This window comes from Lithobates pipiens, unplaced genomic scaffold (assembly GCF_037356315.1).
Source record: "Lithobates pipiens isolate NorthernLeopardFrog02 unplaced genomic scaffold, aLitPip1_a1.2 Scaffold_28, whole genome shotgun sequence".
NCBI classification, from domain to species: domain Eukaryota; kingdom Metazoa; phylum Chordata; class Amphibia; order Anura; family Ranidae; genus Lithobates; species Lithobates pipiens.
This window is the reverse complement of record NW_027507789.1, coordinates 3603476-3630488: the sequence shown is the minus strand read 5'-3', so window position 1 is coordinate 3630488 and position 27013 is coordinate 3603476. Positions and strand designations below refer to the sequence as shown.

The following is a 27013-nucleotide window of genomic DNA, read 5'->3' as shown; positions in this document are numbered from 1 at the left end:
ATTGACACAGACAGCAAAACTCTGGCCCCCCTCCTGTCTCACGTGTCACTAGATTTGATTGACAGCAGAGGGAGCCAATGGCTCCCGCTGCTGTCAATTTGTCCATTGAGGACCCAAGCTGCTGGGCTCATTCTCATCACCAAAATGATTGGGTTTAGGTAAGAAAAAGGGGCGGCTCTGGGGGGGTGCTGCAGCACAGAAGGGTTTTCACCTTAATGCATAGAATACATTAAGGTGAAAAACCTCAATACTTTATAACTCCTTTAAGTGGTTACATACAAAAATTGCAACAATTAGTCCTAAAAAAACAGCGATTGCTACATTTTAAATTTGAAGTGAGTGATAAACAGCAACTGGATTATTTCACATATAGTCACTCGAATTTATATATCATTTTTGAGACCGTATTATTTATTTATTTTTTTGCGCTGATTAAGGTGAAGGTTTATTATATAAACAAAAAAAAAAAAGGGCAGACAATTTTGAAAAAAACAAAAACAATATTTTTTACTTTCTGCTTTAAAACATCCAATAAAATTTTTTTTTTTTTAAAAATCACATTTCTAAATCAATTTAGGCCAATCTATATTCTGCTACTTGTTTTTGCTAAAAAAAAGTGGTTAAAAAAAAAAAAAAATAAAATATATATATATATATATATATATATAAATTTTTTATTGTATTGTTCTTTGACATTCTGCACAACAATGTGTAGTATTTTATGGATGTTGACTTGAATAATAAAAACTAATAATAAATATATATATATATATATATTAAGTCAAAATCCATAAAATACTACATATTGTCGTGCAGAATGTCAAAGAATCAAAGAACAATACAATTCAAATAATAAAAAAAATATATATATATATATATAAATATATATATCATTTTCATACATTTTTATAGATTTTTTATTTTTTTTATTTTTTATTTGAATTGTATTGTTCTTTGATTCTTTGACATTCTGCATGACAATATGTAGTATTTTATGTTGACTTGAATAATAATAATAAAAAAAAAAAAAAAAAAAAAATTATATATATATATATATATATATATATATATATATATATATATATATATATATATATATATATATATATATATATATATAATTTATAATTATATATAAATATAATTTATAATATATAATTTTATATAATATATAAAAAAAATAAAAAAATAAAAAAAAATATATATATATATATATATATATATATATATATATATATATATATATATATATATATATAAATTTTTTTATTATTCAAGTCAGCATCCATAAAATACTACATATTGTTGTGCAGAATGTCAAAGAATCAAAGGACAATACAATTCAAATAATAAAAGCAAAGTAGTGACTGTATATAATGTGATGTCACAAATTGCTGTATTTGGCTCTTCGCGTTTCATGGGCATCATCCACTTCTTCGGGAGCTGACAGTACAGTTATTCCCAAAAACAACTGTACAAAAGTAATCAAAAATATTTAATAATTATTTATACATTTTTCCAGTATAATTACGCTAGGGTGACACCTAAGGGTTTGAAAGGGTGGAAGGAGAGGCCCGTGCGGTGTGGGTGATTGCCGCTGTTCAGAATGCAGCCGGGCAGCTATTGGTCGTGGGACCCGGAAGCTAGATGTGTAGTAGCTGTGACTACTACAGTGACTCCCATCTTCCACAGGGATCTCACAGGTATGGCACTTATTAGTTCCGGCTGGTACCCAAGTACAAATTGCAACACTGATATCTGCTTTAGACCCCTTTCACACCACACCGCCCATAGCGTCGGCGGTACAACGCCGCTATTTTTAGCAGCGTTTTACCGCCGGATTTGCGCCGCTTTTACCCCCGCTAGCGGCCGAGAATGAGTTAAATCCGCCAGCAATAGCGGCGTTTTGCCGGCAGTATCACAGCACTGCCCCATTGATTTCAATGGGGAGGAGCGGTAAACGCACCACTCCAGAGAAGCTGCTGGCAGGACTTTTCCTGACGTCCTGCCAGCGCACCGCTCCAGTGTGAAAGCCCTCGGGGATCACACTACAGACAATGGTGCAGCTTTTTTAAGGGTGGATTGCAGGCGCTGTTTCTAACGCTATAGCGCCTGCAAAACGCCCTGGTGTGATAGGGGTCTTAATGTCAGACTAATGCTCAAAATGTATTCTAATACAATGTATCCTCTCGGTAAAATGACTTCCTATATTGGTCTGATTGGCTCCTAAATTTTGCCTTCTGACAGTCATTTTGTTTCCAGAAGGAGATCAAGAGCTTTTTATTTATTTCTTTTTCTTGGCTTGCAAACCTGTTAAGGATGCTGCTTCTAACAACATCCACCGTCTTCCTGATCCATTGAAATCCTTTGACCTGTGTGACCCCCAAATCCTATTTTAATCCTGAAAATAAAAACATCCTCTTTTGGATTCTTTTTTTTTTTTTTCTTTTTATCTTTTGCAAGCTTTGAAAATCGTAGTACGGAAACATCGCTTTCCTGTCGGTCAGAAGTTTTGTTTTTATTTTCTGGGGTCTCCTGGTGTGGCGGTGGAAGACGTTTTTGGATTTTCAGAAGGCGTTCCCGGACTATTGTAGGCGGAGAGTTGTCTGCTGTCCCCGAGATTTTGTCATGGAGGTTCCTGTTTTCCCGAATTCCGTTGTTGGCATCAAGAAATGTGATGAAGAGCATCTCTGTCCTCCTTCCAGTTATTCTCCATGTGGGGAGGTGAGGGGCCTCCTTTCTTTGGCTCTTCGGTCCTCTAGAATATTTTAGTCTTACGAAAGAAAAAGTTTTGCAATAATCACATGAGATCTACTTTATAGTAAATCCAGGAAATAGAGACTCCTAGAGAAGGAAAATAAGTCATTGGCTTACCTTTCTCTTCTCATGAATATGAAGGGTCTTGTGATGTCACTGGTCTCTAGTGATTGGATAGGCTGTGTTCTCATGTATATGAAGGGTCTCGGTGATGTCACTGGTCTCTAGTGATTGGATAGGTTGTGTTCTCATGAATATGAAGGGTCTCGGTGATGTCACTGGTCTCTAGTGATTGGATAGGTTGTGTTCTCATGAATATGAAGGGTCTCGGTGATGTCATTGGTCTCTAGTGATTGGATAGGCTGTGTTCTCATGAATATGAAGGGTCTCGGTGATGTCACTGGTCTCTAGTGATTGGATAGGCTGTGTTCTCATGAATATGAAGGGTCTCGGTGATGTCATTGGTCTCTAGTGATTGGATAGGCTGTGTTCTCATGAATATGAAGGGTCTCGGTGATGTCACTGGTCTCTAGTGATTGGATAGGCTGTGTTCCCATGAATATGAAGGGTCTCGGTGATGTCACTGGTCTCTAGTGATTGGATAGGGTGTGTTCTCATGAATATGAAGGGTCTTGTGATGTCACTGGTCTCTAGTGATTGGATAGGCTGTGTTCTCATGAATATGAAGGGTCTCGGTGATGTCACTGGTCTCTAGTGATTGGATAGGCTGTATTCTCATGAATATGAAGGGTCTCGGTGATGTCATTGGTCTCTAGTGATTGGATAGGCTGTGTTCCCATGAATATGAAGGGTCTCGGTGATGTCACTGGTCTCTAGTGATTGGATAGGCTGTGTTCTCATGAATATGAAGGGTCTCGGTGATGTCATTGGTCTCTAGTGATTGGATAGGCTGTGTTCTCATGAATATGAAGGGTCTCTGTGATGTCACTGGTCTCTAGTGATTGGATAGGCTGTGTTCCCATGAATATGAAGGGTCTCGGTGATGTCACTGGTCTCTAGTGATTGGATAGGGTGTGTTCTCATGAATATGAAGGGTCTTGTGATGTCACTGGTCTCTAGTGACTGGATAGGCTGTGTTCTCTTGAATATGAAGGGTCTTGTGATGTCACTGGTCTCTAGTGACTGGTTGGCTGTGTTCTCATGAATATGAAGGGTCTTGGTGATGTCACTGGTCTCTAGTGATTGGATAGGCTGTGTTCTCATGAATATAAAGGGTCTCGGTGATGTCACTGGTCTCTAGTGACTGGATAGGCTGTGTTCTCTTGAATATGAAGGGTCTTGTGATGTCACTGGTCTCTAGTGACTGGATAGGCTGTGTTCTCATGAATATGAAGGGTCTTGGTGATGTCACTGGTCTCTAGTGACTGGATAGGCTGTGTTCTCATGAATATGAAAGGTCTTGGTGATGTCACTGGTCTCTAGTGATTGGATAGGCTGTGTTCTCATGAATATGAAGGGTCTCGGTGATGTCACTGGTCTCTAGTGATTGGATAGGCTGTGTTCTCATGAATATGAAGGGTCTCGGTGATGTCACTGGTCTCTAGTGATTGGATAGGCTGTGATCTCATGGATATGAAGGGTCTCTGTGATGTCACTGGTCTCTAGTGATTGGATAGGCTGTATTCTCATGGATATGAAGGGTCCCGGTGCTGTATGCCACTAGGTTGTAGACATTGAATAAGATTTTCCCTTAGTTGTTTACCAAAATGACTTTCCTCCTTTGTGTAAGCATGTCCACTGTAAACCTATAATAAGGAGTTCTTTTTTTGCTGCAATCTGGTACCCGCAGTCTTTCCCCATTCAGCCGCACATTGGTCAGGGTGAGGTTTGGCGCTTCCTGTTTGAAGGCTTTATAAAATTCCGGCATGTGACAGGCGGCCTAGAAACCTGACCTTGTAATTTACCACACAACCCCCATCCGGGATCATTCCAATTGAAATAGCTTAATAAGTACAGTATATTGGTCCCCTCAACTAGCTGTATTGTGTTGCTGCTAGAAAAACCTTCTGTGTGAGAATGGAAACTCTAATTTTGGTTAATTCTGTGCAGAGTATTTCAGGAGAGGAGAGTTGCAGAGGAAGTAGCCGAGTCCTCCAGCAGTGCAGAGTATTTCAGGAGAGGAGAGTTGCAGAGGAAGTAGCCGAGTCCTCCAGCAGTGCAGAGTATTTCAGGAGAGGAGAGTTGCAGAGGAAGTAGCCGAGTCCTCCAGCAGTGCAGAGTATTTCAGGAGATGAGAGTTGCAGAGGAAGGAGCAGAGTCCTCCAGCAGAGTATTTCAGGAGAGGAGGGTTATAGAGGAAGGAGCAGAGTCCTCCAGCAGAGCAGAGTATTTCAGGAGAGGAGAGTTATAGAGGAAGGAGCAGAGTCCTCCAGCAGAGTATTTCAGGAGAGGAGAGTTGCAGAGGAAGTAGCCGAGTCCTCCAGCAGTGCAGAGTATTTCAGGAGATGAGAGTTGCAGAGGAAGGAGCAGAGTCCTCCAGCAGAGTATTTCAGGAGAGGAGGGTTATAGAGGAAGGAGCAGAGTCCTCCAGCAGAGCAGAGTATTTCAGGAGAGGAGAGTTATAGAGGAAGGAGCAGAGTCCTCCAGCAGAGTATTTCAGGAGAGGAGAGTTATAGAGGAAGTAGCCGAGTCCTCCAGCAGTGCAGAGTATTTCAGGAGAGGAGAGTTATAGAGGAAGGAGCAGAGTCCTCCAGCAGAGTATTTCAGGAGAGGAGAGTTATAGAGGAAGGAGCAGAGTCCTCCAGCAGAGTATTTCAGGAGAGGAGGGTTATAGAGGAAGTAGCCGAGTCCTCCAGCAGTGCAGAGTATTTCAGGACATCCTATATTTTTGCTATAGTGATGATCTATGGAAGGAGAAGATTTTTAGTCATGTTTTTATTTCGCACAGTCGCAGTATATTTCTGAAATTGCCACAAAGTTTTTGCCCCCTGATTGGACATCATGTAAAGTTTGGCTATTGGTGGTTCTTTTAACACTAGTTGGTATGGCAGAAGATATGTTGTGAAGAACTTGCAGGGGGCGCTGAAGAGCAAATCTATCACTAATGCTCACGTTGCTCCGGAGGGGGTTCTATGGGGGGGGGAGGGGTTGGAGGTCACGCTTGGCTACCTTTTTTTTATTAAGGATAGAATTAGGAGGAGGACTTGTGATAAGGTTGGGGGTGGTTGGGCCTCGGTGGGTGAGCTGCCATGTGGTGAGTGTCCTTGGAGCCGGGCCAGGGTACGGTACATTCCGGCATTCCTCTTGCTGATACATGGCTTCTCTCCTCTCCAGCCACAGAATACACATTCCACACGGAGTGTTTATTTCCCTTTCTGCACGACTCATTCATTAGGGGGACTCGGGGGTCTTTGTTCAGATTTCCTTGTCTTGGGGGCCCCTTTTCTCAAATTGTGTTTTTTGTAAATTTCCTGAAGAAGTGCAGCTTTTGCTCTTTAGAAAAGTTGACTTCGTCGCTCTTCATATCTGATGACCCACTTGGAAGTTTGCAGTTCTTCAATCTTCATTTGATTCGTTTCAGCCTAGTAGATTGAAGTCTTAAAGAAGGCAGAAGATGGGTAAATGTCATTTTTGATGGAGGGACAGCCGTGGCGTGCTATGGGGGCACCTGTGCAGGCTTGCTCCTAAGCTGGCTCTGTGTTTCCATAGATGGTGTGGTTTGGTCCTGCTTCCTCTTTACTGTTATGGGCAGTAGGGGTAGGCAGTGGCTCCCGATGCTGTCCTTGAACCTATGAGGAGGGAGAGAGCTGAGAGAGCCACTGCTTTTGTGCGTAGTGCTGGATCGAGATCAGATCACCATAGGAAATCTCCCACTTTAGGCACGCTCTCTGGCACTGATGCACAAGGAATAGAAAACGCGCACAGTCGTTATGATCCTACATGTAGGTCTGTACTCACAAATTTCCCTAAATGCCTGGATGCCTCCTTCCAATATCAGCCAGACGTTTCTCCTGTGAACTCTTCAGACCAGATCCCCGCTTAAAAACTCTAAATCAGTTGGTTCTTCGACCATCACTGGAAAAGGGGCCCTAGCTCTGGCAGAGCTGGGTACCTTGATGAGCACTAGAACAGACCCCCCCCCCCCCAGCTCTAGCTGACCTGAGACCTCAATGAGCACTAGAATAGCCCCCCAGCCCCCCACCCGCCCAGCTCTGGCTAATGGAAGACCTTGATGAGCACTAGAACAGGCCCCCCCTACTCTAATTGAGTTGTGACCTTGATAAGCACTAGAATAGCCCCCCCCCCCAGCTCTGGCTGAGCAGAGACCTCAGTGAGCACTAGAACAGGACCCCCCCCCCCCCCAAAGACCTTGGTGAGCGCCAGATCAGGCCCCCTTGCTCTGCTGAGCTTGGATCTCAATGAGTACTAGAACAGGCCCCCCAGCTATGGTTGAGTTGGGACCTCAAGCATTAGAACAGCCCCCCCCCCCCCCAGCTCTGGCTGAGTTGAGACCTTGGTGCACACTAGAATAGGCCCCCCAGCTGTTGCTGAGCAGAGACCTCGGTGATCACTAGAACATTCCTGCCAGTTCTGGCTGAGCTGAGACCTTGGTGAGCACTAGAATAGGCCCCCCAGCTGTTGCTGAGCAGAGACCTCGGTGAGCATTAGAATAGACCCCCCCCCCCCAGCTCTCGCTGAGCAGAGACCTCGGTGAGCACTAGAACATTCCCCCCAGTTCTGGCTGAGCTGAGACCTTGGTGAGCACCAGATCAGGCCCCCCCTGCTCTGCTGAGCTTGGATCTCAAGGAGTACTAGAGAAAGTACTAGAAAAGGCCCCCCAACTCTGGTTGAGTTGGGACCTCGGTGAGCAGTAGAGTAGACCCCCTCAGCTGTTTCTGAGCTGAGACCTTGGTGAGCTTTAGAATAGAATAGTGCTAGAACGGGCCCCCCCAGCTCTGACAAAGCTGGTATCTTGATCAGCAAAACCCCCCCCCCCCCAGCTATAGCTGAGCTGAGACCTCAATGGACACTTGTGACAATTCAGCTGTAATGCCCAGAATGTCAGAAGCCCTTCAGGGCTGGGAACTTTTCCTCCTGATAAGAACCCTGCGCTCCAGGCCTCAAACTATTTCTACATACCCAACCACCTACTATGCTTCCTCCCCCAGGGATTGGAGGAGACCACATACACAATTAAGCTGTGGGTCTGCCCCTTCCAGCTACATTCTAGAATCCACTAGAAGGCAGGGGTAAGCAGCTGAGCCTGTAGCCGTTGAAAACTAGAGCAGCCTAAAATAATCGCACACCGATCCACAGCCCAAAAAACTATCTTTTTTTTTTCTGACAATTCTAGGAATTTACCTGGGGGGGCCACTACAGGTGGGATTAAAGTTTATTATTTTGCATTGAGCTGCTTTTGCTACATTTTAGTGCAAAGACACTTTTTTTTAAACAGCTCTGCTCCACCTGTTGCATATTGATTCCACTCCTAGAAATAAAACATTAAAATAAAAAAAAAATTAAATCCAAGTGATCACTTTGGCCATGTAGGTACAGGTGGGTACCTGTGTATTTGGCCATGAAGGTACAGGTGGGTACCTGTGTATTTGGCCATGAAGGTACAGGTGGGTACCTGTGTATTTGGCCATGAAGGTACAGGTGGGTACCTGTGTATTTGGCCATGAAGGTACAGGTGGGTACCTGTGTATTTGGCCATGAAGGTACAGGTGGGTACCTGTGTATTTGGCCATGAAGGTACAGGTGGGTACCTGTGTATTTGGCCATGAAGGTACAGGTGGGTACCTGTGTATTTGGCCATGAAGGTGCAGATGGGTACCTGTGTATTTGGCCATGAAGGGGTCATTGGGGTTTTTGTCTTTTAGGGCCATGAAGGGGTTATTGGGGTTTTTGTCTTTTAGGGCCACATGCTGTTCTTGCATCCTTCCACCTTTCCCATGTGTTGCCTGTCGCTCCCCCGTGGCCCCCTCCGTCTCTTCCACACGTGTGCACTCATACAATGGCCCTCGCCATGGACCTTCCTGCACACCTGGCCCCGACAGCTGCTGCTTCCACCGGTTTCATTGTCCCCCCCCCTCCCCTCCCCCTCCTTACATTGTCAGCGAGAAAGCTGTAAAAGGATGAACACGTGTTTCCATTTTGCATAACGCATGCGGCTCAAAGGCCTGGAATTTTCAGAGCGGGAATTCCTCGCTAATTGCCCGTCTCACGATCGCACAGCGAGCGAAGGATGACTCGGCTTGTAACACTTAACAAGCGACAAATTAAACACGTCCTCCACCAGCGTTTGTTCCACCCTCGGCGACGCTCAGATGCCCCCCGCCAGTGCTGCGGGGTGGACCGCTATGGTGGCGGAGAGCCGGGACTTCCCGCAGGACTGCCATGGATCCGCTCTGTCTGCAGAGATCAATAAACCTTGGCGGAAAAGGAAAATGTGTGTTCAGCGAGCCAATCTGATTGCACTTGCCGATCTTAATGGGAAACGGTGCAATTGGTGTTATTTTTACAACCCGAGATGAGCCAATGCCAAGAGTTGGATAGCCAATAGATACATTGTCCTCGGCTACGCAACATTTTTTTTTTTTTGTCACTGGAATTACACGTTCTCTTTTTTTTTTTTTTTGAAAAGTTTTATTTATTGCTTTTAACCACCTCAATACCGGGGGGGGGGGGGGCACTTAGACACGGTCCTGCCCAGACCAATTTTGAGCTTTCAGCGCTGTCGCACTCTGACTGACAATTGCGCGGGCATGCTACACTGTACCCAAATGAAATTTTTATCATTTGTTTCCCACAAATAGAGATTTCTTTTGGTGGTATTTGATCACCTCTGCGGTTTTTTTATTTTTTGCTAAACAAATAAAAAAAGACAGAAAATTTTGAAAAAAATGTTTTCCTTTGTTTCAGTTTCAAAACTTTGTATATAAGTAAGTTTTCTCCTTCACTGACGGGCACTGATGGGGCGGCACTGATGGAGTGGCACTGATGGGGCGGCACTGACGGCCACTGTTGGGCGGCACTGATGGGCGGCACGGATGGTCACTGATGGGCAGCATTGTATTGTTTTGTACTGATGGATGCCAATCAGTGATGCCCATTGTGGGCACTGATTGGCATCCATTGTGGGCACTGACTGGCATCCCTGGTGGTCTAGGGTGGCCTACCTGGTGCTGGGCATCCCTGGTAGTCTGGTGGCGTCCCTGGTGGTCCAGTGTGGGCATCCTCGGGGGGGGGGGGGGGGGCTGCGATGATAATCGATCAGCACAGACCCCCCCCCCCCCCTGTCGGAGGAGCAGCTGATCGGCTCTCCTCTACTCACGTCTGACAGACGCGAGTGAGGAAAAGCCGATCACCGGCTCTTCATAGACTCTTTACCAAGATCGTAGTTGCAGGGTGTTAAACTGACACCCCACAACAACGATCGCCGCAATGAGCGCCCCTCAAAATCCTGAGGACGTCATATGACGCCCAGTCAGGATTTTGAAACCACTTTGCAGCCGTCATTTGCCTATAGGGCAGGCGGCAAGTGGTTGTAAACCCTTACCACACACTTTCACCTACAGGTAGGCCTAGATGAAGGCTTACCTGTAGGGGCTGTAAATATCTCCTAAACCTACATAGTTTAGGAGATATTTACAATTCCCTGTACGAGGATTCCTTCTGCGCATGCGCGCATGTATTCAGTGCATGCACACTTTAGAAGTGTCACGGCGTACCGCTTTCATGAAAGGACATGCCGTGACTGGCGGCTCCCGCACGCGTGGGAGTGACGTTACGCAACTCCGCCCAGTCACAGAGCCTGAGCCCGTGACCCCGGAATGAAGATGGACGTTTCCAGCCGGCGAGGAAATCGGCAACATCGCTGGCTCCTGTGTCAGGTAAGTGACACATAATGGACTACTATGAGATGCGATGCATACTATCCCATTATGCTTTACCTTTGCAGGGAAACAAAGAGGAAGTGACGCCCATCAGGGTTTACTTCCTCTTTAACACAACAAGCATATACAAGACCCAAACGGGCCAGACACACAAACTATTTACATTACTTCAGCGTTGACTCTCTCCTCCTCCTCCTCCTCCTCCTCCTCCTCCTCCTCCTCCTCCTCCTCCTCCTCCTTCCAGACCCTCGCTCAGTGAAAATAACACAGTAATAATAAGGCCATCTGTTTTTAGTAACAGTCAATGGTACATTACGATATGTCTGGCAATTACCTACACGTTAAATCCCACTACGCATGCATGTTATTAGGTGCCACTCAATCCGCTACCGTAGTTTCACTATTCATCCAACTGTCCCACACTTTATCAAATTTCTGCAGTATACCCCGGCTAATGTATGTAGTCGTGCATCACCTGGCCAATACCATCCCTACCATGAAGCATGGTGGTGGCGGCGGCATCATGCTGTGGGGATCTTTTTCAGTGGCAGGAACTGGGAGACTAGTCAGGATTGAGGGAAAGATGAATGCATGTACAGAGACATCCTTGATGAAAACCTGCTACAGAGCGCTCTGGACCTCAGACTCGGGCGAAGGTTCATCTTCCAACAGGACAACGACCCTCAGCACACAGCCAAGATAACAAGAGTGGCTACGGGACAACTCTGTGAACGTCCTTGAGTGGTCCAGCCAGAGCCCGGACTTGAATCTGATTTGAACATCTCTGGAGAGATCTGATAATGTCTGTGCACCGACTCTTCCCATCCAACTTGATGGAGCTTGAGAGGTCCTTCAAAGAGGAATGGGAGAAACTGCCCAAAAATAGGTGTGCGGAGCTTGTAGCATCATACTCATCAAGACTGGAGGCTGTAATTGGTGCCAAAGGAGCTTCATCAAAGTATTGAGCCTGTGGTACTCCTGCACGTGGGAGGAGCCTGTGGTACTCCTGCACATGGGAGGAGCCTGTGGTACTCCTGCACATGGGAGGAGACTGTGGTACTCCTGCACGTGGGAGGAGCCTGTGGTACTCCTGTACGTGGGAGGAGCCTGTGGTACTCGTGTACGTGGGAGGAGCCTGTGATACTTGTGTACGTGGGAGGAGCCTGTGATACTTGTGTACGTGGGAGGAGCCTGTGATACTTGTGTACGTGGGAGGAGCCTGTGATACTTGTGTACGTGGGAGGAGCCTGTGATACTTATTGATGTCAAACTGATGCTTTGCATGTCTTCTCCTTCATTCTCTTTCCCAAAAACAAGGCGTGGTGTAATCTTTGTCTTGGAGCCACTTGCCCAAATGGTCAACCATTGTTTTCAGATTTCTAGCTCTATCGGTGCACATTGCATAGTGTGGTGTGGTTTTTTTTTATTTTTTTTTTTTTAATGTTTGAAAGTTTTTCTCCTGGTATTATTATGACCTATCAGATTAAACCCACAACTTTTTTTTCATTGGAAAGAAATCTCGTAGTAGTTCTGATGTTTAGTGGAAGTAGAACTTCGCCTCGGCCAATGAACTTGCGCTTCTATTGAGAGGGCCGGTAACGGACGTGGCTTCAGGCCAGCGAACTGTCCTCTTGTTGACGATCTGTTGGACGCAATGTTTGCCTTCTGCCCGCAGCTGTATTGTATCTCGCCTGTCGCTGTGCTAAAACCGACCCATTCGCCAGTATGTGCCGTGGAGTTTGACCCCCGGAACGCAGGCTCGGTCCCTTCTAAACTTTCCCACAGAGCTCTGGGAGCCGGCATTGCACAGCCGTTCGTGACGGAGGAGGAATTTTCTGAGTAAACATTAGAAAATTCACACCGAATTCTGTCAGCAGAGCCCGGGACCCCCTCCCCCCCACCTCTTCTGTTTTTTTTTTTTTTTTTTTTTTTTTTTATCCAGAGAGGCTGAACTGTTGATAAATCGGTCCAAATCTGCTCTGTCCTGGGCCCTATGGGCTCCCTGTGTTGATGAATTCCGACTAAAGTGGTTGTAAAGGTTGAAGGTGCATTCTATGCATGAAGGTAAAGCCTTCTGTGCTGCTCCCTCCTGAGACCTCCTGCCGCTGCCACGGTGGTTCCCAGGCTGGTCTGTCCCCCCCCATGACTGCAGTACGTGGTCAGGATCACTGCCCACAGAGGAGATGGAGGAACATCCGTTCCACCATCTCCTCTGTGATGAATGGAAAGGACGAGGATTTGTCAGAGTTGTTCCTTCCTGGCTGTTTAAGCAGCCACGCGCGTTTTTGGAGGACAGGAGAGACATCAGAGGTCTAATAAACTCCTGATATCTCTATAAAGGGAACTCGCCACTCGCTAAAAGCTATCATAAGGGGTATTTCTGACCAAAATGAGAATCACAATTTTTTTATTTATTTTTTTTGCTTACAATAAAGATCACGATTCTGCCGGCGTAACATTTTGGAAAAAGATGCCCTTAGGTGATTGTGCGAATAGGAGTATGAGGGGGATGAGAGCAAACGTACCAAATGAGTACCAAAGTATATAGAACATACAGATTTTATTACATAGTAGAGCTGCACAATTAATCGTCAGGAATCGTCATCACGGATCTGGACTAAAGTGTTTCCCGATTATTTCTATGCAAAGAATTCTCTCGGCTCTTCTGAAGCCATCAAAAGAAAGGAAGAGAAAAAACTGGACAGTCTGCCGAGAATCACAACATTCTTTATCAGTTGAACTTCAGTATAAACATTGTAACAATTTGTCAATGGGAAAGACTTTGTGTGTAAGTGAAAAAAGTTTAAACACTAAACCCTTTCTGACATTTGTTGGTTTCAAGTTAAAATCATTTATTTTTTTTTTGCTAGAAAATTACTTGGAAACCCCAAACATTATATATATATATATATATATATATATATATATATATATATATATATATATATATATATATATATATATATATATATATATATATATATATATATATATATATATATATATATATATATATATATATATATATATTATATAAAAAAAAAAATTTTTATTTAGTAGACACCCTAGAAAATGGTGGTTGTTGCAATATTTTATGTCACACTGTATTTGCGCAGCGATCTTTCAAATGCAATTTTTTTTAATTACTTTAATGAATTAAAAAAAAAAAAAAAACTAACCAGTAAAGTTGCCCCATTTTTTTTTTTTTTTTTTTGTGTAATGTGAAAAAGATTTTACGTCGCGAGAATCATGATCTTTTTTTTATTTTGAGCAAAAAAATTGTGGTTGTCATTTTGGTCAGAATCGTGCAGCTCTATTACCGGTACATAGTAACCAAAATTACAAAGTACAGTTTAATATTCCTAAAAACGATGATTGGGACACAGCGTAACATCTTTCACATTGTACAATAAAATGTTCTTTGTGATAGGAAGTTCAATAAAATAAAAAAAAGTGTACACCCCCCCCCCCCCCGCATACACACAAATGCTAACGCACACATAGGTCTGGCGCCCATGTGTAAACAGCAATTGCGCCACACGTTTTGAGGTAGCGCCATGAACATTGGAATCACTTGGAACAGCAGATCTCTCTCTCCACCTCTGTCGGTTTACATCGACAGATCCCCGTTCTGGCTCTCGTTCCCGTGATTGCGGGTGGCCAGTGGACATTGCCGCCTCTGGCCACGCACATTGGTCCCACAAGTGGTTAAAGCAGAAGTATAGGCAAAAAAGTTTTTCTTTTCTTTTCTTTTTCTTTTTTTTTTTTTTTTTTCCATTTTGGCTAGATCAAAGGAAGGTTATAACTCCTGTCGGGTTTATTTTTCACTATCTGTGTCCCATAGGGGAGATTTCCCTTCACTTCCTGTCCTCATAGGGGAGATTATTTCCCTTCACTTCCTGTCCTCATAGGGGAGATTTCCCTTCACTTCCTGTCCCATAGGGGGGATTATTTCCCTTCACTTCCTGTCCCATAGGGGACATTATTCCCCTTCACTTCCTGTCCTCATAAGGGAGATTTCCCTTCACTTCCTGTCCCATAGGGGAGATTTCCCTTTACTTCCTGTCCCATAGGGGACATTATTCCCCTTCACTTCCTGTCCTCATAAGGGAGATTTCCCTTCCCTTCACTTCATATCCCATAGGGGAGATTTCCCTTCACTTCCTGTCCTCATAAGGGAGATTTCCCTTCACTTCATATCCCATAGGGGAGATTTCCCTTCACTTCCTGTCCCATAGGGGAGATTATTTCACTTCCTGTCCCATAGGGGAGATTATTTCACTTCCTGTCCTCATAGGGGAGATTATTCCCCTTCACTTCCTGTCCTCATAGGGGAGATTTCCATTCACTTCCTGTCCCATAGGGGAGATTATTTCCCTTCACTTCCTGTCCCATAGGGGAGGTTATTCCCCTTCACTTCCTGTCCCCATTGGAAGATTTCCCTGCTATCACTTTTTCTTCTGGGAACATCCCAAAATTTGGGCTTTTCTTTTAGTTTCACTTTCAATGATAATGGTAAATGGCGTTGTAGGGTTGAATGTAAGAGGAGGGATTGGGATTTTCAAGGTGCAGAATAATTTGAAATAGTATCAACTATAATGTATAAGAATTTTTATTTTAAAGAGCAAAAATAAAAAATTGTTAAAATGTAACAATTGGCAAGTACAGATCAACAAGATTTTATAGATACAGCACTGAATGGAATTCCCAAGATGTTTCACCCGTATGTCGGGCTTCTTCAGGAATGCTGTCCAATTAGAGGTACAAGCCTTCTAGATCTCTTGAAATATTGATCAACTCTCTCAAAGGTCATGGGTGTCTATCTGCGTCTGGAAAACCATAGGGGAGATTTCCCTTCACTTCCTGTCCCATAGGGAGATTTCCCTTCACTTCCTGTCCCATAGGGGAGATTTCCCTTCACTTCCTGTCCCATAGGGGAGATTTCCCTTCACTTCCTGTCCCATAGGGGAGATTTTCCTTCACTTCCTGTCCCATAGCCAAAAGGGAAGTGAGAGGAAATCCCTGCAAATTAACTCTGCCTCCCCAGGTCCCCATTAGAAGATTTCCCTGCGATTACTTTTCTGGGAGCATTCTTTTTATCACTTTTTTTTTTTTTTTTTTTCTTTATATATTTTAAAAAAATTTTTTTCTGTTACTATCCTCCAATATCCTCCAATGCTGGGAAGTCGATGCCGACCCAGCTGCCGTTTTCAGATCTCTTAATTCTGCTGCGTTTTTTTTTTTTATTGCGGATGTCTTCTCGGCGCTGATTGCATTACCCATTGACTGTACTAATCGCTTCATTTTATGATCTTTTAATTACGGTTATTTTCTGTCTTTGGTGTCTAGACGTACTCCGGCTTGTTCTGCGTGGTGATCAACCCCTACAAGAACCTCCCCATCTACTCTGAGAACATCATCGAGATGTACCGCGGCAAGAAACGCCACGAGATGCCGCCACATATCTACGCCATATCGGAGTCCGCCTACCGCTGCATGCTGCAAGGTGAGCCTGGGAATCATTCGCCCTAAATATTTCCTTCATAGGGCGATGGGGGGGGGGGGGGGGGACCAAAAGACCTTTGCAGCGGTTTTTTTTTTTTTGCTGTAAAGATGGCATCCAGTTTGGCGCAAAAAGGATATTTCAGAGGTGATCTGGATTTCTGGTGGCTTGATTGCAGAGGTTGGAGTCCACAGCGTCCCCACAATGCATTGTAGGGTTGAAAGTAAGAGGAGGGATTGGGATTTTCAAGGTGCAGAATAATTTGAAATAGTATCAACTATAATGTATAAGAAATTTTATTTTATTTTAAAGAGCAAAAATATAAAAAAAATGTGAAACATAACAATTGGCAAATACAGATCAACAAGATTTTATGGATACAGCACTATAGAATGGAGTTCCCAACATGTTTCACCCGTATGTCGGGCTTCTTCAGGGGATGCTGTCCAATTAGAGGTACAAGCCTTTTAGATCTCTTGAAATATTGATCAACTCACTAAAAGGTCACAGGTGTCTATCTACGTCTGGAAAACCATGTGCTAGAGGTGACCATGGGTCAAAACACGCCAATGCTTAGTGCTAAGACTGGCTGGAACCCGGGGACATATACGTTATATGCTGTCGCCAAATGCCAGTCTTGGCAATAAGCATTGGCGCTTGTTTAGACAGCATTCGTCCCTTGGTATTGAGTCCACTGCAGAACCCTGTTTTTTTCCCGTCCTTGAATGCCCCCTATGGTCACCTCTAGCACATGGTTTTCCAGACGCAGATAGACGCCCATCTCTGAGTAGGGCCCGCGGATTCCTCCTCTAATAAATTGTATTTGAATTGTAAGATCTTCCCTCATATTGTGAAGCGCTGTGCAAATGTAAAACCTGTTTAATGATTGTTATACATTTTTTATCAGTATTTGTATACGTGTGTGTGTGTATGTATGTATGTGTGTGTGTGTGTGTATATATGTGTGTATGTATGTATGTATGTATGTGTATGTGTATGTGTGTGTGTGTGTATATATATATATATATATATATATATATATATATATATATATATATATATATATATATATATATATATATAATATATATATATATATATATATATATATATATATATATATATATATATATATATATATTATATATTTGTTATTATATATTACATATGCACACACATTTGTATTATTATTAGTTATACATAGTTTTTTTTGGTGGTTGTTGTTGCCATACACTTGTATTCCTATTATCATTATTATATTATTGCATTATGCTTTATTACTAGTAGTAATATTTGCAGTTGTATCATTATTATTCTTATTGTGTTTGTGTTATTTGTATACACTTTTGTTATTAAGCTCATTATTTTATGGTTGTTAGGATACACTTTATGATTGAGTTGTACCTACTTTTATGGTGGTTGGTGTTATTAATATCATTATATTTAATAAAAAAATAAATATGCGTGTGTGTGTGTGTGTGTGTGTGTGTGTGTATATGTATGTATGTGTATATATATATATATATATATATATATATATATATATATATAATAAAAGTATGTGTGTGTATATATTATTAATAAAAGTATGTGTGTATATTAATATTATTATTATTAATAATAAAAAAAATATATATATTTATTTATTATTATAAAAATATATGTATATATTATAAAAATATGTGTATATATTATTATTATTATTATTATTATTATTATTATTTTAAAAATATATGTATATATTATTATTATTCATAAAAAATATATGTATTAATAAAAAATATATATATTATTATTAATACAAAAAAATATAATAATAATATATATTAATAAACTATATATAATTATAAAAATATATACATATTATTCTTATAAAAAATAAAATAAAAATATATATATTGTTGTTATATGCTTTATTGCTAGTTGTAGTTTTATTATTAGCAGTTGTATTAATTATTATTAGTTCTATGTATTTTATGGTGGTTGTTATGATTCACTTTAGTATTATCATTATATTTATTATTATTTTAGTATTAGCAGCTTTATTATTGTATTTGTGTTATTAGTATACACTTTTTTATTATTCTGATTTATCATGCAATATATTTGGGCTCATAATGTAAGCAGACCTGATCTTGCGCCGTCGGTGTAATTGCCGCGTTTAATATACGGATCTGTCGGCAACGCATCTCCTGGTTTGTGTTATTTCCCGAGGTCTGTTCATTGTCACAGGAAGAGATTTCGGCGTTGGCACGCCAGACGGTTTACAGCCGGCCGGCGGTGTTTATGGGATGCGGACGTATAGCTTTCCCTTTCTGTAAACAGTGTTCAGTATTCTGGAGCGAGCTGCTGAACATCTGCGGTTTCACGTTCCCGTATTTTTTTTTTTATTTTTTTTCTTCTTCCTTTTTTTTTTTTTTTTTTCTTTTTTTATGAGGGAGATAATTTTGGGAAAATGGCTTCTGAAGTGGTTGTGTGACCCGATCGCTCTACAGAGGAGTGCGATGAAGAGGGATCTCGCTATCTGATGAAGCAGGAGATTTTGTAAATGAGTAAATCTTAATTCCGGGAATATTACAAAAAAAATAAAAACCTCAATGACTTGGAGAGGACAAAATCCCTCCTGAGATGTGCGAACCTGGAGGCCAACTCCAAGAAACGTCTGATCTCGGTGGAGAAACCCTTGGTGGCGATCACCAACTACTAAGTCATGTTTTGTGAAGGGTTCACATACTTATTTCACTCATTAAAATGCAAATCAATTTCATAACTTTTTTGAAATGCGTTTTTATTATACATGGCAGCATGCGAATGCGTGTCAAAGCGCATGCGTTTTACATGGGCTTAACGCTTATTATGAAGTGTGAATGGACCCTAAAAGTCCGTCTGCAGCCTTTTCACAGCTGCGTAGTCACCATATAGTTAAGGCTGACCCCCCGGCCATGGGATGAGGTTGCAGTTTGGAGGCGGTTTAGCCCTCCATCGATCGCCGGGTGACTACAGGAAGTGAGGCCGCGCGGTGACGGGCATTTCCGGGTGACGTGATTTGGCCTTTTCACAGCTCGCCCATTTCCTGGAGTGTAGCCAGCCGCCTCCGGATCAGTTTGGAGGAGAATGGAGAGCTGACAGTTTAATGGAGCCCATTGACCGGCCAGGCAGACGGGCAGTGTGAGGTCACTCTCCGAGACTGAATATAACCCCCCCCACCCCCACTCCCACCCCCACCACCTCCCTTCCACTTCCTTCCACCTCCAGTGATTGTAATGTCTGGCATGCTTGGGAGCTGTGGTCTTAACCCTTCCCATGCCAAGCTGGCCGGGCTGTGAAATATAATGGTGTGGGGGTTATACGGAGGGTGCAATACATGCATGCGCTTCAGGCCCACTTCTACTGTACAAAGGAAGGCCCTGCAGAGGAAGACTCCTAAGTCTGACCTCTGACCTCGCCTTCAGTCTTGTACAGGGGTACGGCTCCTCTCCTGAACCTCTTCTCTTCTCTGCACACTGCGAGCGTCTCTCAATCTCCAGCACTTCCTGGTTTCTGATGATGTCATTCGCGCTCGCGGGTAGCAGGGGAGGGTTTTTCCCTTCTAAGCACACCCCCCTGCCTGCGTGCCTGAGCTAAGGGCAGGAGGTAAATCCTACATGCATCATCTATACTTCCTGAGGATGGCTGCTTCTAGAAATATGGGGGGGGGTCTTATTTTTCAAAGTGATTTCTCAGCATTATAAAGCATGGGGGGATGGGGGAATTTGCTTTGAATTGGTAAATTTATGTCCTACATCCCAGGAGTCTTCGGGAGGGGAAGAGGGGCTTTCTCAGCTAAGCACACGGGCCTGCCTGTATGCCTGAGCTAAGGGCAGATGGATTCCAGGAAGTCAACGATATATGCATCATCTGCCCTTACTCAAGATGGCCACTGCTCTAAATGTCAAGGGGGGGAGGGGGTTCAACGTGATTTCTCACCAAACTAAAGCATGGAGGTGGAGACGTGGATGGATGAAGGCGGGGGGGGGGGGGGTTTGAATAGGAAAATGTAGGTCCTGCATCCCAGGAGTCTTCAAGTGGGGAGGAGGGGCTGTGCCTGAGCTAAGGGCAGGAAGTAATTCTGCATATGCATCATCTGCCCCTAAAGATGCCTGCTGCTACAAATGTTGGGGGGGGGGGGGGGGTCTTCTTTTTTTTTAAGGTGATTTCTCAGCAAACTATAACATGACGTGGGTGGATGGGGGAGTTTGCTTTGAATAAGGAAATGATGTCAAATGATGTTCAAAGCGATTTCTCAGCAAAATAAAGCGTGGAGACATAGATGATTGAGGGGGAGGGGGGTTTGCTTTGAATAGGAAAATGTCATACATCCCAGGAGTCTTCAGGGGAGGAGGGGCTTTCTCAGCTAAGCACACTTTCCTGCATGCCTGAGCTAAAGGCAGATGGACCCCAGGAAGTAAATGCTACATGCACCATCTGCCCTTACTCAAGATGGCTGCTGCTAGACATGCTTTTTTATTTTTTTTATTTTTAAGGTGATTTCTCAGCAGAATAAAGCATGGAGACATGGATGATGGGGGGGGGGGGGGAGATTTGCTTTGAATAAGGAAATGAGGTCATACATCCCAGGAGTTTTCTTGAGGGTAGGAGGGGCTTTCTCTGCTAAGCACGCTCTCCTGCCTGCTTGTCTGAGCTAAGGGCAGATGGACTCCAGGAAGTAAATGCTACATTTATCATCTGCCCTTACTCAAGATGGCTGCTGCTAGAAATGTCAGGTGGGTGTTTTTCAAAGTCCAAAATAAATCCGAGCGACGTGGTTGGATGAATTAAATATCCGTTTTCGGATTGTGGTGCTCAGGTGCGGCGTAGTTCCACTTCACCGGCACATCCTGGCACTGCTCGATCCGGCCGTTTAGGGTGACCTCATGAAATGGGTGGTTGTTTCCCATAAATGACAGGTCCTCTTTAATTCCTCCCACATGGCTGATCTCTTGGTCTGTAGACCGGCTTCCCCTCCCCCGCAGTGGTCTTCAGACAGATCTGTCCCGTAATCCGGAAGCAGGACCCATAATCCTCTTTGAAGGCCAACTCCAGCCTGACTTCTGGTACTTAGTATTACTTATTGCTGCTGATGTCGCCCCGGTGCCCATCCACGCCCAGGAATGAGGGCAGAGGCTGGAGCTCGCGTAGAGCGCAAAGGATTCTGGTTATCGCACGCATCGGAGAAGCTCATTGGCCGGAGCCACGTTTGTTAAAAATGTTGGTTGGTTGGAAGCTGGTTGACCCAACAGGGATGCCGTCTGGTGAGGGGAACCTGTGCTGTGGTCATATCTGATAAAGCAACTGGTTCTCTTTTAAAACCTGCTTCCCTACTGGCCCATGTGACGGCTCTGATGCTTTGTGATTGGTCCATCTTTGCCACAGAGGGGCGTGAGCACGGCCGGCCCTGACCACGGCTGCTTTGGTCCCGGTGCCGCAGCGTAAGGAAGCTAAAGCCAATGCAATCCTCAGCGATGAACGTTTCTTCTGGTAACCACTTGCCGGCCCGACCCTTTCTGCCACTTATTATTTATAAGTTTGAATCAGTTTTTTTGCTAGAAAATTACTTGGAAACCCCCAAACATGCTTTTTATTTGTTTAGCAGAGACCCTAGGGAATAAAATGGCTATTTTATGTTACTATTGAATATTTTGTGTTGGTGAACCCAGGAGCCTGCACTCACTATATCTGCTCCCCCCAGGAGCCTGCACTCACTATATCTGCTCCCCCCAGGAGCCTGCACTCACTATATCTGGTCTCCCCAGGAGCCTGCACTCACTATATCTGCTCCCCCCAGGAGCCTGCATTCACTATATCTGATCTCCCCAGGACTCTGCATTCACTATATCTGGTCTCCCCAGGAGCCTGCACTCACTATATCTGCTCTCCTAGGAGCCTGCACTCACTATATCTGATCTCCCCAGGAGCCTGCATTCACTATATCTGATCTCCCCAGGAGCCTGCACTTACTATATCTGATCTCCCCAGGAGCCTGCACTTACTATATCTGATCTCCCCAGGAGCCTGCACTCACTATATCTGATCTCCCCAGGAGCCTGCACTCACTATATCTGATCTCCCCAGGAGCCTGCACTCACTATATCTGATCTCCCCAGGACTCTGCATTCACTATATCTGCTCTCCCCAGGAGCCTGCGCTCACTATATCTGATCTCCCCAGGACTCTGCATTCACTATATCTGCTCTCCCCAGGAGCCTGCGCTCACTATATCTGATCTCCCCAGGACTCTGCATTCACTATATCTGCTCTCCCCAGGACTCTGCATTCACTATATCTGCTCTCCCCAGGACTCTGCATTCACTATATCTGCTCTCCCCAGGACTCTGCATTCACTATATCTGCTCTCCCCAGGAGCCTGCATTCACTATATCTGATATCCCCAGGAGCCTGCACTCACTATATCTGCTCTCCCCAGGAGCCTGCACTCACTATATCTGATCACCCCAGGACTCTGCATTCACTATATCTGCTCTCCCCAGGAGCCTGCGCTCACTATATCTGATCTCCCCAGGACTCTGCATTCACTATATCTGCTCTCCCCAGGAGCCTGCGCTCACTATATCTGCTCTCCCCAGGAGCCTGCATTCACTATATCTGCTCTCCCCAGGAGCCTGCGCTCACTATATCTGATCTCCCCAGGACTCTGCATTCACTATATCTGCTCTCCCCAGGACTCTGCACTCACTATATCTGATCTCCCCAGGAGCCTGCACTCACTATATCTGGTCTCCCCAGGAGCCTGCACTCACTATATCTGCTCTCCCCAGGAGCCTGCACTCACTATATCTGGTCTCCCCAGGAGCCTGCACTCACTATATCTGATCTCCCCAGGAGCCTGCACTCACTATATCTGATTTCCCCAGGACTCTGCACTCACTATATCTGATCTCCCCAGGAGCCTGCACTCACTATATCTGGTCTCCCACAGTACACCGAACATGGAAATGCAATTATTTTAGCAAATATAAAATGCTAAATACCTTTTCTCATCTATTAGTGTCTAGTTAAAGCTTGTAGGAGGAGATATCATTCTCCTCTGACAGTCCTAAGAGGCTGCAGGACCCCTGACCCTCTGTCTGGACAGTGCTGATTGGCTCTGTCAGCTTTTTTACACAATGCAGAGGATTAACCCTTTCGGTTCTGCAGTGAGTATAACAAGCATGCGCTCTACTGCATCATATACAGACTGATTTTACTGATGAGAGTTTAGTAACACTGTAAAGACTGGGTGGGAAGGGGTTAAATATAACAGATTATGTATCGAGTTAAGTTTACTGGCAATGCTGCAAAGTTGATTGATGAGTGTATGCAGATCGACGCGCTGCAGAAGATTGTCATCAATTGATCACAGCTGTGCGACTAAACTTTTCACTGGTTACATAATCTGCTCCGTTGAATTACTCACGCTGGGAACAATTCGAGCGATTTTTTTTTTTGTTTTTATTTTTTTTTATTTTTGTTACATTGTAGGGAATGTGCGTTTCGCTAAGCGGACAAATTACAAATGATTGAAGAGGTTTGTAAGCAAAACTTTGCTACAGTTTGTTACTGAGACATCAGTATTGGCAGCATTGATTATCATTCGGATAGGAGGGCAGTGCTGCACAGACAAGTGAGAATGAAGTCGGCCATACATGGATCGAAGTTCAGCCGGGATTAGCCAAATTTCTATCCATCTATGGGCACAACCTGGTTGTACCGAAGTTGATCTGCTGATCGAATTCAGTGCAACCACCCGGTCAGGTTTTTTTTTTTCCTGAATGGTTACTGCCAGCAGCTATAGCGTGCAACACTGATGATTGTGTTCTGCCTGCGGGGAAGGCTTCCTCCTGTCAGAACTCAGTAACACAGTGGGAGTGATTTCCCCATCCACCTTGAATGTGTTGGTGTGGGAATCGACACATAATTTATGGGCCTGCCATGGTGTAAAAGAGCCATTCCAGCCTTTTGCAAGCACTCGCTGATAGGGTGACTCCGACATCCCTTAGAAGACGTTTTAGGACGAAACGCATAAGGGTGGAGCAAAGCGGTGACATCCTAATGCCGGCTGACTGGAAAATTGCTACACTATGTAGTTTCCTCTTTCTTTCTCTGCGCATGAAACTCAGTTATGTTTTGTGTGTGTGTGTGTGTGTGTGTGTGTGTGTGTGTGGTTACCATCACCCTGCATGGAGGAGAGAGCCATCCATCCTTCGGTGATCAGTATTAAATGATGTGAGACCCCCCCCCCCCCCCATGTGATGAGATCTAATCCTTTGGTAATCTGGTCTGTTGTTGGTGGCTGGAGAAGGTGGGTAAAAGAATGAGTTTGATTTATTTTGGACTTTTTTTTTAACACTATTCACAATTGGCCTTGTTGGCTATTTATGCAATTTGAAATATGCTTTTTAACAGCGCAACACGTTATTTGTATATATAATGTATAGGCCTGCCTTCCTGTAATAGAGCAATTCCAGCCTTTTCCAAGCACTAATTGATAGGATCACTCCAGCATCCCTCAGATGACGTTCTTTCGGACGAAATGTGTAAGGGTGGAGCTAAGCTGTGATGTCATGCTGGCTCAGACTAGCAGCATTTTTCATTGTTTTTTGCCTGGTTTCCTCTTTTGTGAGTAATTAGCTTTATTTTTACCACTTTCCTACTGAGAACTTTTACCCCCTTCCTGCCCAGGCCAATGTTAAGCTTTCAGGGCTGTCACACTTTGAATAAGAACTGCACTGTCATGCATACTGTAAACAGCTTTCTTTTGGTGATATTTAATAACCACTGGGTTTTTTTATTTTTTCCAAAAAATAAAATAAATTAAATAAATAAAAAGTTTTTCTTGGTTTCCATTATAACATTTTGTAAATAAGTAATTTTTCTCCTTTGCTGGTGTGTGCTGATGAGGCTGCAGTGATGGGCGCTGGTGAGGCTGCAGTGATGGGCGCTGGTGAGGCTGGACTTGTGGAGCTGATGGGGCTGCAATGATGGGGCCGGGCTGGTGGGAGCTGATGGAGCTGTGCTGATGGGGCTGCGCTGTTGGGCGCTGATGAGGCTGCACTGACGGACGCTGCGCTGACTGGCGCTGACGGACGCTGCGCTGACTGGCGCTGACGGAGGCTGCGCTGACGGAGGCTGCGCTGACGGAGGCTGCGCTGACGGAGGCTGCGCTGACGGAGGCTGCACTGACGGGCGCTGACGGAGGCTGCACTGACGGGCGCTGACGGAGGCTGCACTGACGGGCGCTGACGGAGGCTGCACTGACGGGCGCTGACGGAGGCTGCACTGACGGGGCAGCACTTATGGGCGCTGATGAGGCTGCACTGACGGGGCAGCACTTATGGGCGCTGATGAGGCTGCACTGATGGGGCAGCACTTATGGGCGCTGATGAGGCTGCACTGATGGGGCAGCACTTATGGGCGCTGATGAGGCTGCACTGATGGGGCAGCACTTATGGGCGCTGATGAGGCTGCACTGAAATGCGTAAGACACTGTAATCTGTACCCTCCAGCCAATGTAATTGAGTGATTTATTCCGAGTGATGAGTTGCTTTTATGTACAGTATACACTGCTGGGAAACGGGAAAGTAATTGGAACCCACATGGGCAGAGCAGAGGTTGCCGTTCAGCTGCAGCTCAGTGATGGGGGTTATACAGTGTGTGATATTCAGCTCTGTTCCTGTAGTATACCTTTTGCAGAGATTTCTTTTCACTTCCTGTGGTGTCACCTCGAAAGGACGAGAGAGGAAATCTCCTCAACGGGGGGACAGAGGCAACAGTTAAAAACCTTTAAAAATTGGAACCCATCCCCCCCCCCTCCTTGGAAGTGGAAGTCTAGGTGGATCTGGTGGAATGCCGGTGCCGGCCGACCATCGGGTAGATGTTCTATCGCCGTTTCTCTTTGGAGATGCCTTCTGGCGGTTACATCGGCCTATCGATTCTTCAGCTATTTTGTTAATAATTGTCCATGGTTGAGTTGAGAGCCGACAGAAGGAGAGAGTGTGTAGGGGGGAAGAGTGTGTAGGGGGGAAGAGTGTGTAGGGGGGAAGAGTGTGTAGGGGGGAAGAGTGTGTAGGGGGAGAGTGTATAGGGAATGTAGGGCCTTCCAAGTATGAAGGTCGGCAGAATGAGAACCAAATGTTCGTATTTCCTGATCTCCTTCCAGCCGATCTGCAGATCCAAAGCGACTTTCCAACCAAAAGCAATTCCTGGCGTCGTTCTGAAGTCCTCCACCGAACGATACGACTCCCAGCGCTGCATAGAAACGTCTGAGCTTTATGATCGATCGCCGCTCTGCTCCTCCTATGAAGTCTTGTTGTCTCCGGATCCATGGAGACGTCCGATACCTGCTTGGCTCCAGTTAGCATGACGGACGGGTCTTCAGTATGATGGGGCAAATTATTGCTGCAAATAACTGCCTCCTGCAACTTTTACTTAAAGCTGAAACCGCACTGCATCTGAGGACCACAAACCGAAAATGCTATTCAGTTCATAGCAAACCCCCCCATCCACCCATCCATGTCTCCGTGCTTTATTGTGCTGAGAAATCACCAGAAAACACCCCCCTAGAATTTGTGGCTGCTGCCCTGTAAGGGCGGATGATTTGTTTTGCAGTGATTTCCTGGAATCCATCTGCCCTTAGCTCAGACATGCTGACAGGAGGGTGTGCCTGAGAAAACCCCTCCTGAAGACTCCTCCCACTGACACCAATGATGGGGCACTATTCTTCCCACTGACACCAATGATGGGGCACTATTCTTCCCACTGACACCAATGATGGGGCAGTATTCCTTCCATTGATACCAATTATGGGGCACTATTTCTCCCACTGACACCGATGACGGGGCACTATTTCTCCCACTGA

General features: G+C 44.6%; 1 protein-coding gene across 7 annotated transcripts in view; it reads left to right on the top strand.

Annotated features, from left to right (window-relative positions):
• The window catches only part of MYH10 (myosin heavy chain 10), a 183324-nt gene that overhangs the window by 28313 nt on the left and 127998 nt on the right, over positions 1 to 27013 (top strand). For all 7 annotated transcript variants that reach the window (XM_077458583.1, XM_077458581.1, XM_077458580.1 and 4 more), the window contains exon 3: positions 15966 to 16122. In XM_077458583.1, the coding sequence (XP_077314709.1) occupies positions 15966 to 16122 (157 nt within the window). The remainder of the gene's footprint in view (positions 1 to 15965; positions 16123 to 27013) is intronic.